The sequence below is a fragment of the Macaca mulatta genome, chromosome 8 (assembly GCF_049350105.2).
Source record: "Macaca mulatta isolate MMU2019108-1 chromosome 8, T2T-MMU8v2.0, whole genome shotgun sequence".
NCBI lineage: Eukaryota > Metazoa > Chordata > Mammalia > Primates > Cercopithecidae > Macaca > Macaca mulatta.
Window position 1 is genome coordinate 28,092,615 of NC_133413.1, and position 14,204 is coordinate 28,106,818.

The window sequence follows — 14,204 nt, forward strand, 5'->3', positions numbered from 1 at the left end:
GGATAAAATCTGGAAGTGGGATTGCTGGATTATATGGTAGTTCTATTTTTAGCTTTTTTGAGCAATCTCCACATTGTTTTCCGTAGGGGCTGCAACATATGTGTGGTATATAGTTTTAAATCTTTATTTAAATATACACAGAATAGTACATAAAACACTAGCAGATTATTACATAGCACACATTTATTTAGGTCAAGAAATAGAACTTCCCACGCTTCCACAAACCCTTCTCTTTTCCCTTCCTCTCCTTTATGAGCCTGTCTTCTTAAAATTATTTTGGCCTGTAGTTTTAGAACTTTGAATAAATGGAATCCACAGTTTATCCATTATGAATAATGCTGCTGTGAACATTCTTACTCATGTTTTTTGCTGTACAGTCATGAGTAGAATTATTGTGCCATAGGATAGGCATTCACTGTTAGCAGACATCACAGTAAAAAGTTCTGCTAATTTTATTCTTGTGAACAGTATATAAATTTTATGGCTGTTCTACATCTTTGCCGGTGCTTTGTGTTGTATTATCGGTCTTTTAAAATTTAACACTTTGTGGGTGTGAATTAAGTTTGTATTTACTGTTTCTTTTTTTGAGACTAAGTCTTTTTACTTTGTCACCCAGGCTGGAATGCAGTTGGTGCAATCTTCGCTCACTGCAACCTCCTCCTGCGATCAAGCGATTCTCCTGACTCAGCCTCCCTAGTAGCTGGGATTACAGGCATGCACCACCATGCCCAGCTAAATTTTTGTATTTTTAGTAGAGACAGAGTTTCACTATGTTAGCCAGGCTGGTCTCGAACTCCTCACCTCAGGTGATCTGCCCGCTTCGGCCTCCCAAAGTGCTGGGATCACAGGTGTGAGACACCACATCCGGCCTCATGCTTACTTTCATGATTCACATTGAGATTGAGTTGTTGTTGTGTTGTTTTGAGACAGGGTGTTTCCGTGTTGCCCAGGTTGGAGTGTGCAGTGGTACGCTTACAGCTCACGGCAGCCTCAAACTACTGGACTCAAGTGGTCCTTCCCACTTCAGCCTCCCCAGTAGCTGAGACTACAAGCATGCACTGCCACACTTTGACTAATTTTTTTTTTCTCTTTTTTTGGTAGAGATGGTCTCACTGTGTTGCTGATCTTGAACTCCTGGCCTCAAGCAATCCTCTGTCTTGGCCTCCCAAAGTGTTGGGTTACAGGCACTCGTGGCCAGAGCTGCTTTTTATATTGGCTATTTGGATATTGTCTTTTGGAAGTGACTGTCGAAATCTCTTATAATTTTCTACTGTGTTGTGTGTCATTTTTCTTACTGATTTGTAGACTTTCTTCACACTTTTTGCAGATGAACTCTTTTTCAGTTACATTTGTTGGAGGAGCCAGGGGCAGTGGCTCACTGTAATCCTAGCACTTTTGGAGGCTGAGTTGGGCGGATCACTTGAGCCCAGGAAGTCGAGACCAGGCTGGGCAATAGAGCAAGACCCCATTTTTTTTAAAAAAAAACACACACATTTTTTTAGAAGTATTTTTCATTCTGTGACTTGCCTTCTCATTTTTTTGAATAGTATATTTTTATAAATAGAGATTATTAATATAATACAGTTGATCAGTATTTTTCTTAGGGTTACTGGTTTTTCTGTCCTGTATAAGAAATACTTTTCAACTCCAAGGTCCGGGAAATTATTCCCATTACGTTTTAGAACTGGATGATTCGTACTGTAGCCACTAGATCCATGTGGCTATTTAAATTAATGGGGAATCGAGTCTGTTCTCTCTCCCCCGCTGCAAGACCCTGTTGCAGTGGTCCCTGTCTCCATGGCCCTCTTTAAATAAAGTCAGCCTTACCACCTTATAAATAAATAAATACATTTAAATTGTTAAAAATAAATTGTAGAATTAACTTCCTTAGTTGCAGTAGCCACATTTTCAGTGCTCAGTGTGTGCCTAGTGCTCAACTTGACTAGTGGCAAAACCATACTGGACAACACAGATACAGACGATTTCTATCATTACAGAAAAGTTCTCTTGGGTTGTGTTATCCTAGGACTTGATTATTGTACCTTCACATTTATATCTCTTATTCATCTGTAATCACTTTACGTGAGTGGTTTAGGGAAGGGGTCGAGCTTCATTTTATTTCCTATGAATAGTCAACCTATTCACTAGTCAACACCATTTAGTGAAAAGACCATCCTTTCCCCATTGCCCAGCAAGGCAACCTTTGTCATCATTTAGGCCTGTTTCTGGGCCATCTGTTCTGTTTCATTGGCACATTGGTCTATCCTCGTGCCAGTACACAGTCTTTATGACTTTGCTTTAAAACTTGGTTATGATGCCCTTTAGTGAATTCTCTTTGCATCTGTGTTGAAAATGTGTGATACTGGTTTTGTGTCCTGTGTTTGTAATGTATGTAAAGTATGTGACATACCTCATTCTAAGTCCTGCTTTGAAAATCTTTATTGAATGCCTGTTACATGTGCCAGGTACTGTTATAGGTGCTGGGGAATAAAGCACATCTAAACTTACCGTAGAAACTTTCATGCAAATAGATTGTATGGTTAGGAAGATGATTCTCATAGTGATCATAAAGGCAAGCAAGAAAAGAGAGGGAGATGAAAATGCTGTGCAGGTAAAGCCAGTATACATTGTTGAAGGATGTGTCACAATTCTGTATGACTGTAGGAGAGGTTTTTAAAACAAAAACGTTGTTTGATTTTGATGCATTCTCATTTGAGTGGCTCAGTGTTGAGTATCTGGTTATGTTTCTTTTATTTCAGGCTTGCTCACTGTCCTTTGTTCGTGTGGGGAACAATGCTATCATGGTCATTATAATCTAAACATCCCCTCCCAAAGTGTTAGGGAAAATCTGTTGCAGCTTTCTGCAGTCTACTGTCAGTTACCACTTGTACCCATGTTTTATAGCCTCTTCTGTTTTGTTACTGCTGCTGTCATTTCTGCCATTACTCTTTGTCCTGTGGACTTGTTTTTAAAAGTTCTGTTATGATAATTTTAGTAAAGTTTCAGAGGAGAGGGGAGGCTAGTGCATGTGCTTAGCCTGGCATCTTGAGCTTTTTAGACAGAATTTTCTCCTTTTATGATACATATATTTATTTCCTGTTGCAAAGAGATGGAACTTCTTGCAGTCTATTGAAACTGCCATATATCTCTATGATTTTGTTTTTGGATTCTGTAAGAGATCATGTTTAGTAGACTCATGTTGTTGTCCATGAGTCTACAGGAAGATGTTCATGTTCTGTTTCAGAAAATATTTCTGTAGTTTTGTGCTTTTCTTAACTCATCAAATACAATGTGTGGCTTGCCCTTGGCCCTTCATACTGCTTACCTTAATTGTGTAGACCGTAACCAGTTTCCACTTTGACTGAAGTTTGACGTACACAGGTCACTTGAATGTGGGGATTCTGTCTATCCCTCTACGCCCTAGTGTACAAGGTGCTATATACTATAGTCTCTTTAAGTGTTAGATGAAAAACCAGTCTAAAACGCAGGGTTTATATTAAAAATCGAGTTGCCTGCTTAATGGTATTGTGTTTTCCTTGTAAAGTGTAATGATAAACTTTGTGAGACTGGGTGAGTCATTTTAGGTAGAAGATATGTGGAGCTTTCAGGTGACACTGGAGTATTTATATATGTTAATGGAATAGGCTGTCTAATTTGGTGTGTGGGTATGGTGATGAGACCAAGGCTCTGAGTCTGATTTTTACCCCTTGTGTGTCCCCAGTATGTGGATCGTTTTGTGGGACACTGCATTCTTAACACTGGCAGACTTGCCCTCTAATAACTGATACTGCTGTCCAAAGGTTTAAATACAACCATCCATGAATGAACAACCCAGATCGTCAGGCTGCTGGAAAAAACAACCCAAAACGTAGACTTTCAAGATGATTCGGTGAAGTTTCCTTTTGATATGGAGAATAGTAATAGGCTAAGAAGTCGTAAACATTTCACTGGATAACTCACTTTTACTTAAAATAGTTGACAATAATAATCTCATTCTTTTATTTAAACTTTTTCCATAGGTGGTTCTCTGAACTAGTTTTAAATTTTTTTATGAAAATGTTTTTAATCGTGTGCTAAAAGATGAAATTCTGAATATTATAATTCTCACTTTTGCTGAGATATTAATGCTAACCAAAGTAGTTCATAAGTAGTCCCTTTACGAGATAGCTTAAATTATGTTCTTTCAAAGTAATACTAAATGAAATTAATCATCAGTGTGTGCCAGGTTCATAAGATGAGAAAGCATATTAAAGGCGAGTAAGTAGTAGTTGATGGGGTGCATGGGGCTATTGCTGGGTGGTGCTGAATATGGACTTGATTGGTGACAAAGCTGTCTGGAACAGCAGTCTTGGGGTGGGAGGCAGGGGTCAAATGGGATCCCTTCATTTATAAGAGCCCTTTTTTTAAGCTTTCAGCAGCGAAATAACCAAAAGGCAGGCATCAGAAAGGAAAAGGAGACAGTACATCATATTAAGTAACAGATTGGGGAGTTGACCCTAAAGTGGGCAGAGAAAGAAGGTGTGCCTCATCTAGCTCTTTCTGGGCAAGCCTTTCTTTAGTCATTACTCTTTAGATGAACTCCCTTATTATGGGTGCTCAGTTTTTTTCATTGGTATGCCTCTATACCATCAAAGCAATCAGTTGATCCATATTTAACATCATTATTTCCCTAATGAATCGAGCTTATTTATTCAGTGTTATTTAGCCTTTTTTCCCCTTTAAGTTTTCTCATTTAATCCTTGAAGGCCTTTAGAAATATAAAAAATAGAATATAATTGTATAAAGACACAGCTAATGGGCTATCGAGAATTTGCAGGGTCCTTTGGAATTGATTACATATTTGATTATTTTGAAATATTTTTCAACAATGGTCCATATATTTTTGTTTTCATTTTAGAACAAAATCCAGTCTCATAGCAGAGGAGAATATAATGTTTACAGCACCTTCCAGAGCCATGAACCAGAGTTTGACTACTTGAAAAGTTTAGAAATAGAAGAAAAGATCAACAAAATTAGGTGGTTACCCCAGAAAAATGCTGCTCAGTTTTTATTGTCTACCAATGGTAAGTATATGTATTTTCTTTCCATGTGCCCACTGTGTGTACTTGTTGCACATAATCCTGTAGACTAGGAGAGGAATCATTTAACAGAGATAATTTTAAAAAGGACTTTTTTTCTATACAGAATATAAACTCTACTTTTTTACTGTTCACTTGCAGTTTTTAGATTCTCTGAAAGATTCTCAGATAGCAATTTTTTGTTTACTACACCCCCAATTTGTAGCGAAAAGAATGGGCTGCTATACCATTGGATTTAGGTCAGGTACTATTTCTGCTATTTCTCAGTCTCCTAATCTTGGGCAGGTTACTAACACTGAATTGAATTTTCCTCAGCAGCGAAGTAGAGATAGTAATTTTTTATTATAGTATTATGAATATTAAGTAACTCTTCACATATGTCGTGAGTGCAAGTGCTCAATAAATGTTAATTTATTCCTCCTTTTTAAGTGTTCCTGAACTCTACACAGAGTATTTCTAACTGCAGATACAAAATAATACTCAAAGGATGGTCTCCATTCAGAGCACTCTTCTTACTTGACTACCTATTAGCATATTGCCTTCTTCCCAGCAATCCACATCGCTGGAAGGAGATTCCTCTCCTACTGTTTTACTTGCCCAGGGAGAGGTTTTTGTTGTTTTTTGAGACAATGTCTGTCGCCTAGGCTGGAGTGCAGTGGTGTAATCACAGCTCACTGCAACCTCGATCTCCCCACCTCAGTCTCCTGAGTAGCTGGGACCCACAGGTGCATGCCACCACACCAGGCTAATTTTTTTAAAACATTTTTTGTAGAGATTGGGTCTCCCGATGTTGCTCAGGCTGGTCTTGAACTCCTGGGCTCAAGCAGTCTGTCCCCCTCCTCAGTCTCCCAAAGTACTGGGATTACAGGTGTGAGCCACCATGCCTGGCCCAAGAAAAGTTAAGTGAGGATTAAAAGTTAGTAATGACTCTACCAGAATTTGAAATCCTTTATGATAAGTTGGGTTCTTTTTCTTTGTTCTTATAAAAAACTTTTCCCATGAATTGTTTGGACTTCGTTGGAGTCTTGAGTCTGAAGGGAATCATTAGAGTGACTGAGGAGATACTTTAGTTTCTTGGTAGCTGTAGTCTATAAAAATGTGTGATTAAAACTTTTTTGAGGTTGGTGCTAGGGTGAGGGGAAACCTCCTCCTATTTTCTCATTCCCTCACTATTAATTTAAAAAGCAAATTTTAACACCTAGACCATAACCATTTGCAGAATATAAACTTAAATGACTTTGGGGATGAAATAGGGGAAGAAATTCAGCACTTCCTCCATCTAATTGATGCCCTTGGTCCACAGTATGAGTTCTTAAAAATGCTGTTCACAAATGTCTGATGCCATCAGTGTTGGCCGCCTCTTGGATGCCCAGTTTTCTGATCATGAAAGCTCTCCCCAGCCAGTCCATTGGGATTCGTACCCTCTGCCTTCTCTCTTTCCACAATAAACTGCATTCCCCTCTCTTGTCCTTATTAGAAGAACAATAAACAGAAGTAACTATTTAAAGCCTGTAACTCAGCAGCATGGGTGGAGGGAACAGTTTACTCCTATCATGTGCTAGCTTCTAGTCTGGGGTCAGTTTTAATTTATATGGTAAACTAAGTTATTTCAAATAGCTTCAAATATTTTGTTCTTTGACATCAGATGATACATAACTAAACCATTTATATAATTTCTACTTATAGAATAAATGTTCCTAGGGAAGTGTGTTGTTAACATTTTATATATTGGAATGTTTCATGGCAGTTTATTTCTTACAGGGCTATGTCAGCTTTTTTATAAAGAGGACTTTTTAAATGTAGGCTGAGGTCAAGAGAATAGTATAGTGAAGCCCTGCATGCTCATCATCCACTTCCGATGCTCCTCAGTTCACGGTCAATTTGTGTCTCAAATCCTTCTCCTCCTTCTTCTCCTCGGTGTTATTTGGAAGCAAATCCCATTTCAACTTGTGTGGATTAAATCTTATTTAAAGACATTAGAGAATGCATTGTAGATTTTTGTCTTTTGTTTCTTAACACTAAGTAAAATACAACTAACTGGGGGCTGCATTTTTTAATGCTAAAAATAGTGCTTAATAATAGGGTCCAATGTGGAAGGATAGAGCAGATTATGACAATCGTAGGAACTGTTGTGTCTGGGTATGATGGGAAAAGGATGGGAGGAGTAGGACTTTAACTATATTTGAAAAACTAGAAGGAAATTTAGAGAAAAATGTCAACATCTGTTGATTCTGAGTGATATCTTTTATATTTTGTGTATTTTTCTCTGTGAGTTTTTTCTTTTCTTTTTTTTTTTTTTTTTTTTTTTTGAGACGGAGTCTTGCTCTGTTGCCCAGGCTGGAGTGCAGTGGCGCGATCTCGGCTCACTGCAAGCTCTGCCTCCCGGGTTCACGCCATTCTCCTGCCTCAGCCTCCCGAGTAGCTGGGACTACAGGCGCCCACAACCGCGCCCGGCTAATTTTTTTTTTTGTATTTTTAGTAGAGACGGGGTTTCACCGTGGTCTCGATCTCCTGACCTTGTGATCCGCCCGCCTCGGCCTCCCAAAGTGCTGGGATTACAGGCGTGAGCCACCGCGCCCGGCCTCTGTGAGTTTTTTCTGTAAGCATAGTACCAGCACCACCCTCCGCTCCGCGTCCCGCACCTCCCCCCTCCACCAGTGTAATGGGGTCTATATAAAAACTACGACTACCAAACTTTCCAGGTTTGATTAACCAAAATTAATCTTATAAAAATCTTTGCATTGGCAATATAAAGTACACTCATAAATAGGATGTGTCTTAACTGCTTGATAAGAAGTTTTCAGGGTCTTACATAAAGCTGCATTCCCACAAAGGAAACGGCAGCGTGGTTTTCCCTGCTCATACCCTCTGCTTGTGGTGAGAGGAACTCTCTTCTGCAGCTTCTCCAATGCCTTTAGTTATTATTGTTGATAATTCAGGGGAACACCACAGAGTGGTCGTTTTGGAAGGAACAGATCTTGAGAATCTAATAACCCCTCCACTGAAAACTGTGTTTTTACATAATCTTACATACAGTTTTATGGAGTTTGATTATTCTCACATACGTTGTCTTACGAGCCAGTAAAACATCACTGCTATAGAACATAAGGATTCAGATTTTTTTTTTTTTTTTTTGAGACGGAGTCTTGCTCTGTTGCCCAGGCTGGAGTGCAGTGGCGCTATCTCAGCTCACTGCAAGCTCCGCCTCCCGGGTTCACGCCATTCCCCTGCCTCAGTCTCCCGAGTAGCTGGGACTACAGGCGCCCACCACCACATCCGGCTAATTTTTTGTATTTTTAGTAGAGACGGGGTTTCACCGTGGTAACCAGGATGGTCTTGATCTCCTGACCTCGTAATCCGCCCGCCTCGGCTTCCCAAAGTGCTGGAAATACAGGCATGAGCCACTGCGCCCAGCCTTAGGATTCTGATTTAAAATTTATGTCATATTTGTTAACATACTAATTTATTTCCTGCCTGCTTTGTCCCCCCTGTACTGAAAAATGTATCCTAATTCGTTATGTGTCCTGTGTTTGTGTTAATGGAAAAAATATTTTTTAAAGAGCTTTCTTCCTGTAAACAATATTAGGTACCACAAACCAATTTCATCTCATCTGAAAGTTTCATAAGTACATTGTGGTTTCTTTATTTGGATCTTTAATAAGGAGGATGGATTTAAACAGGCCACAAGACAACTGGACGAGGGGGTGGGGGTGTTGTCATCCTCATCACAAATACTTTGCAAGTCTTTAGAACAAATACTTCTCAAAATACAGATTTAGGCTAGGCTCATATCTATCTATAAATTGTATACATATATAAACTAACACATAGAACATGTATGACTGAAGTACAAGAAAATTATAAGCAAGATCACATAGGGCTTAGAAGAAATAGTAGATTACAGATTATTAAAGTTAGCAGCTTTTCTCTGTTTACATTTCAACATTGGGAAGGGCATCCTTAGGGGCAACTATCATTCTTCTCTACGATACAGAGACTACCAGGCTAGAGTCACTGGCATCTCTCTGAGTTGTTTTTAACTGTTTTTATAAAATGGCTTTATATACTGTTTTAAACAATTATGTTATACCATTTTGCTTATGAAAGATCATTAGGAATATGATACTTTTCTATAAGAATGTTATTTTACGATTATAACAGTTTTAAATCAACGTGCATGAGCTTATAGTGATACAAATAAACAATTGAATGGATAAATGGAGAGAAGGGATGCTTCCTGCAGGAGAATTCTAAATAAGACGTGGATACATACTCTTCCCTACAGGGAGTATAACTTACTTCTCCCTTTAAGTACAGGATGGATTTAGTGACTTACTTCTAAAGAATAGAATATGGCAAGGGTGAAAGAGTCATTGTATAGTGGAGAAGCCTGGCAAACATTGTCTTAACCAAATGACCAAAGTTAACACCACCAGCTGTAAGTCATGTTGATACTGCTGTATCCCCTTGAACAGTGCTGTGAGAAGTCACTTCACCTCTGTGTTCTTTTCCTGAAAACCCATGGTCTCAATCTGATCATGAGGAAACAGCAGGCAAATCCAGTTGAGGGATATGCTTTCTAGAAAGTACCTCACCGCCAATACTCAAAACTGTCAAGATCAAGAAAAACAAGGAGAGCCTGAGAAACGTAAAGGCAGAGAGACTGAGGAAACTTGATGACTAAATGCGGTGTGGTTTCAATTCTGGAACAGAAAAGGAATGTTAGTGGAAAACCTGGTTAAATCTCCAAATGAAGTCTGTAGTTGAGTTAATAGTAATATACAAAGTTGATGTCTTAGTTTTGACACACGTACCACGGTTGCGTAAGATGTTGACAGAAGAAACTGGGTAAAGGATATATGGAACACTACAATTCTTGTAACTTTTCTGTAAATCTAAACTTAATTGTAAAACAAAAGTTTGTTTTTAAACAGATGCCATTTTATATATCCTTGATACCTAGGAATTTGGTTTCTTCTTGAAGGACTTGGGGATATATGCTTTTAATCAATTTTCTTCAGGCCCTGTTTCCTACTTCTGAACCCTGATACGAAATTCAATACTGAGCGTATATGGAGTGTATGTGTACATGTATCTACAGACATACATGTGTTTGCATACACCACACATGCATATCAAGTTTTTCCTTCTAGCTTTAATTACTTTTAAGGGATAGGGATAGAGACCTGTGACTTGATTTGACTATCACATGGAATTTATATGAGTGCCACTAATGTATAAATTTGTGATCTTTGTACTTTATGTGTGTGTGGTATTCAGCTGTTAATAGGAAATTTTTTAGTAAGTCAGCTTAGGGTTTTTTTGTTTTTTTTTTCCATGGAATCCTTTTAGATGAAATGTGAAATAGCATATTTTAAATGCCTTAAAATGTTTTTCTTCTTCAGTATTACCCTTTTATTTTAAGGGCTTGCTTTATTTTCTTCCCAGATAAAACAATAAAATTATGGAAAATCAGTGAAAGGGACAAAAGACCAGAAGGGTATAACCTGAAAGAGGAAGATGGAAGGTATAGAGATCCTACTACAGTTACTACACTACGAGTAAGTACATAAGAATAAAATGTCACAGATAGTGTTTGTATTCATATTATATAGCCCAAATCCTGAGCAGAGCTTGAATAGGAATAATTATAGTCTGTCTCCCCTTTCCCAATAATTCTGTAATCAGGTAGAATATTGAGTAACTCATTTAAACATAGAAACTGACTTACATAGAGGTCTCACTTTGGCCAGGGACAGAAGCAGGACTCAAACACAAGACAGTGTTTCATGCCATCAGACTTCATCTCTGGTTTGTCATGTTAGCTACTACAAGGTCAAGTTTCAAGATAAATTTTCTTTGGAAATCAAAAAAGTAGATATAGATCAAATCTTCTAGTTGTAGCTAAAAAATACCCAAAGTTAGATGTTATGGGTTAATTTTTTTTTAGCCTCTTTAATTTGAACCATAAACATTTATTAACTTGGCATGTCTTTCAAGCAAAATATTGGAACTAAGAACTGCAAATTGTAATAGTATTGCTACCAGTAAAAGAAGATATATTATCCACATTGTTCATTTTTCTTCAGCATTTTGAAAGGATCAACATCAGTTCCTTTTTAAAACTAAATCTATGTAATATTGTTCTATTTTATGTTCTCAAAAACTAAAATAATGAAGTTTTGTGAATCTTAATTGCTATTTGAAACTGAACCTTTTGTAACTTCTTTTTTTCATGTGTCTTATTGACAGGTGCCAGTCTTTAGGCCTATGGATCTAATGGTTGAGGCCAGTCCACGAAGAATATTTGCCAATGCTCATACATATCACATCAACTCAATTTCTATTAATAGTGATTATGAAACATATTTATCTGCAGATGATTTGCGGATTAATCTTTGGCATCTGGAAATTACAGACAGGAGTTTTAGTATCCATTTGGTTTTCTTTGGTGTTTGGTGAAGAGGCATGTTGTGCCCATATTGGATTTATTTCATCTCTCCTTAATGAATGTGATTCCTTCTTTTTATAGTCTGTATACATATATGTATGGCAACTTACTTTTTCTTTGTATATGAGTAGTGAAATACTGGAAAGAGTTATTTGCTAAACATAAAGGGCATAATGTATTATTTTAAAATTGGATTCATGGAATTTTAAGGAATTTGTCTTGTATCTATGGAAATAGGAATTTTTAAAAATCAAATTTGTGAGGTCTGTGCATGGTAGCTCATGCCTGTAATCCCAGCGGTTTGGGAGGCTGAGGTGGGAAGATCACTTGAGGCCAGGAGTTCAAGGTTACAGTGAGCTTGATCTTGCTTCTACACTCCAGCTTGGATGACAGAGTAACACCCTGTCTCTAAAAAAATTTTTTTTTCTTGTAATCAAATTTATGGAGTATTGTGTTTGAATTTTTTATTGTAAAAATAGTCTCGGCCAACCGCGGTGACTCAGCCTGTAATCCCAGCACTTTGGGAGGTCAAGGCAGGTGGATCACCTAAGGTCAGTAGTTCAGAACCAGCCTGGCCAACATGGTGAAACCCCATCTCTACTAAAAATACAAAACATTAGCTGGGCGTGGTGGCGCATGCCTATGATCTCAGTTGAGTTAGGAGAATTGCTTCAACCTGGGAGACAGGTTGCAGTGAGCTGAGATTGTGTCATTACACTCCAGCCTGGGCAACAAGAGTGAAACTCTGTCTCAAAAAAAAAAAAAAAAAATATATATATATATATATATATATATATATATAGTCTCATTAAGATTAGAAAAAGAAATTCACTCAAGTCATGATGCATGATTGGGTCAATAAAAATACTCTATTGAGGCCGGGCACAGTGACTTTGGGAGGCCGAGGCGAGGCTGGTGGATCATGAGGTCAGCAGTTCGAGACCAGCCTGGTCAATATAGTGAAACACCGTCTCTACCAAAAATAGAAAAAAAAATTAAAAATTAGCTGGGTGTGGTGGTGTGCGCCTGTAATCCCAGTTTCTCAGGAGGCTGATGCAGGAGAGTCGCTTGAACCTGGGAGTCGGAGGCTACAGTGACCCGAGATTGTGCCACTGTACTCCACCCTGGGTGACAGAGTGAGACTCCGTCTAAAAAAAAGGTTTTAATCCCTTTGGAATTTATACTCATAAAAACAGTGGAGTACAATTCAGAATTAATACTTTTGCTTAGGTCCGTGAATGGGTTTTAGGTTTGAGAAATGTAGAATTATATTTGCCCTTTTTTCTAAGTGGAAATTCCTTAATAAAATGTTATCTAGACATTGTGGATATCAAGCCTGCCAATATGGAAGAGCTGACAGAGGTGATTACAGCAGCAGAATTTCATCCAAACAGCTGTAACACATTTGTATACAGCAGCAGTAAAGGAACTATTCGGCTATGTGACATGAGGGCATCTGCCCTCTGTGATAGACATTCTAAATGTAAGTTTATTGTATCTTTCCTTAAAATGATTACATATTCTGTTTGTCTGAAATAAGCCTCAGATGTGATAAGTACAATTACAGAGGTTTACAAGTCTTAAACCTGTGTGTCCAGAGCCACTTGTACCCTTGGTAATCTGCCTACCTCCTCATGAGGCCTTCCAGGTTATTCCCTGGAAGCACGTATAGTCAAGCTCTCTTGGGGGGCATGTCTGTTGATAATATAGACAAGGAATGTATTTCTCGTGGAATGCTGCTGTTCTTTGGTAACTTGTGGTTGGGCTCTCTAACCTTGTGTTCAAGTAGAGCTGCTCCTTTCTTTCCCATTCTCCCTTCCTGTTTTGAGCTTCCTAGGAAGATTTCTTCTGAGAAGAGGTTTCCTTGGCTTAAAAGAACAAAAACAACTTTGGTTTAAAAACTTCAGGATACAGTATTCTTGTCTTGTTGAATATTAACTCATGAAAATTGATACATGCCTGTTAGCAAAATAATTTTACCTGGCTACTAGAAAATAAAATCCTGGTATGAATTTGGGATGGGCAAGGATGGTGTGTTTCTCATGGTGAATATAGGCAGTGAGTGAGGCATATTGCAGGAATATACCAATAAACCTGGTGCACTGAAGTCAGAAGTCCCAGGTGAGTCTGGTTCTAAATTAGTCATGACTGGAAGTATACTGAATACTTATACATCTTCAACTTCAATATTCAATTATCCTAAGAAGCTTTCAGGAGAAAACTAGCCAGAGAGATGTTTTTCAGTTCTTTATTAGCCTGGTATTTTACCTCACTTGTAGGGAGTTTGTGAATGGTTGTTTAGGAAATGCTTTGTCCAAGCCAGAATATTGTACACCTTGCCCTTTTTGTGTTGTTTTGTTTTGTTTTTAGTGTTTGAAGAACCTGAAGATCCCAGTAACAGGTCATTTTTTTCCGAAATCATCTCCTCTATTTCGGATGTAAAATTCAGCCATAGTGGTCGATATATGATGACTAGAGACTATTTGTCAGTCAAAATTTGGGACTTAAATATGGAAAACAGGCCTGTGGAAACATACCAGGTATTTGCAGTTTTTTCTTTCAATGAGCATATACCCTGTTTACTTTGAAGTGTTTATAGAGAAGGATTTTGTTACTAGGTTTTAATCCCTGTATGGTGTTGGTTCACCATTAGGCCTTTTCCCTCAGAGATCTAT

General features: G+C 38.1%; 1 protein-coding gene across 5 annotated transcripts in view; it reads left to right on the forward strand.

The window, feature by feature from the left end:
- PPP2R2A (protein phosphatase 2 regulatory subunit Balpha) overlaps positions 1-14,204 on the forward strand; it is an 81,270-nt gene that overhangs the window by 60,177 nt on the left and 6,889 nt on the right. For all 5 annotated transcript variants that reach the window (XM_015145008.3, XM_015145009.3, XM_077943282.1 and 2 more), the window contains 5 exons: positions 4,898-5,063; positions 10,527-10,639; positions 11,331-11,508; positions 12,848-13,012; positions 13,900-14,069. In XM_015145008.3, the coding sequence (XP_015000494.1) occupies positions 4,898-5,063; positions 10,527-10,639; positions 11,331-11,508; positions 12,848-13,012; positions 13,900-14,069 (792 nt within the window). The remainder of the gene's footprint in view (positions 1-4,897; positions 5,064-10,526; positions 10,640-11,330; positions 11,509-12,847; positions 13,013-13,899; positions 14,070-14,204) is intronic.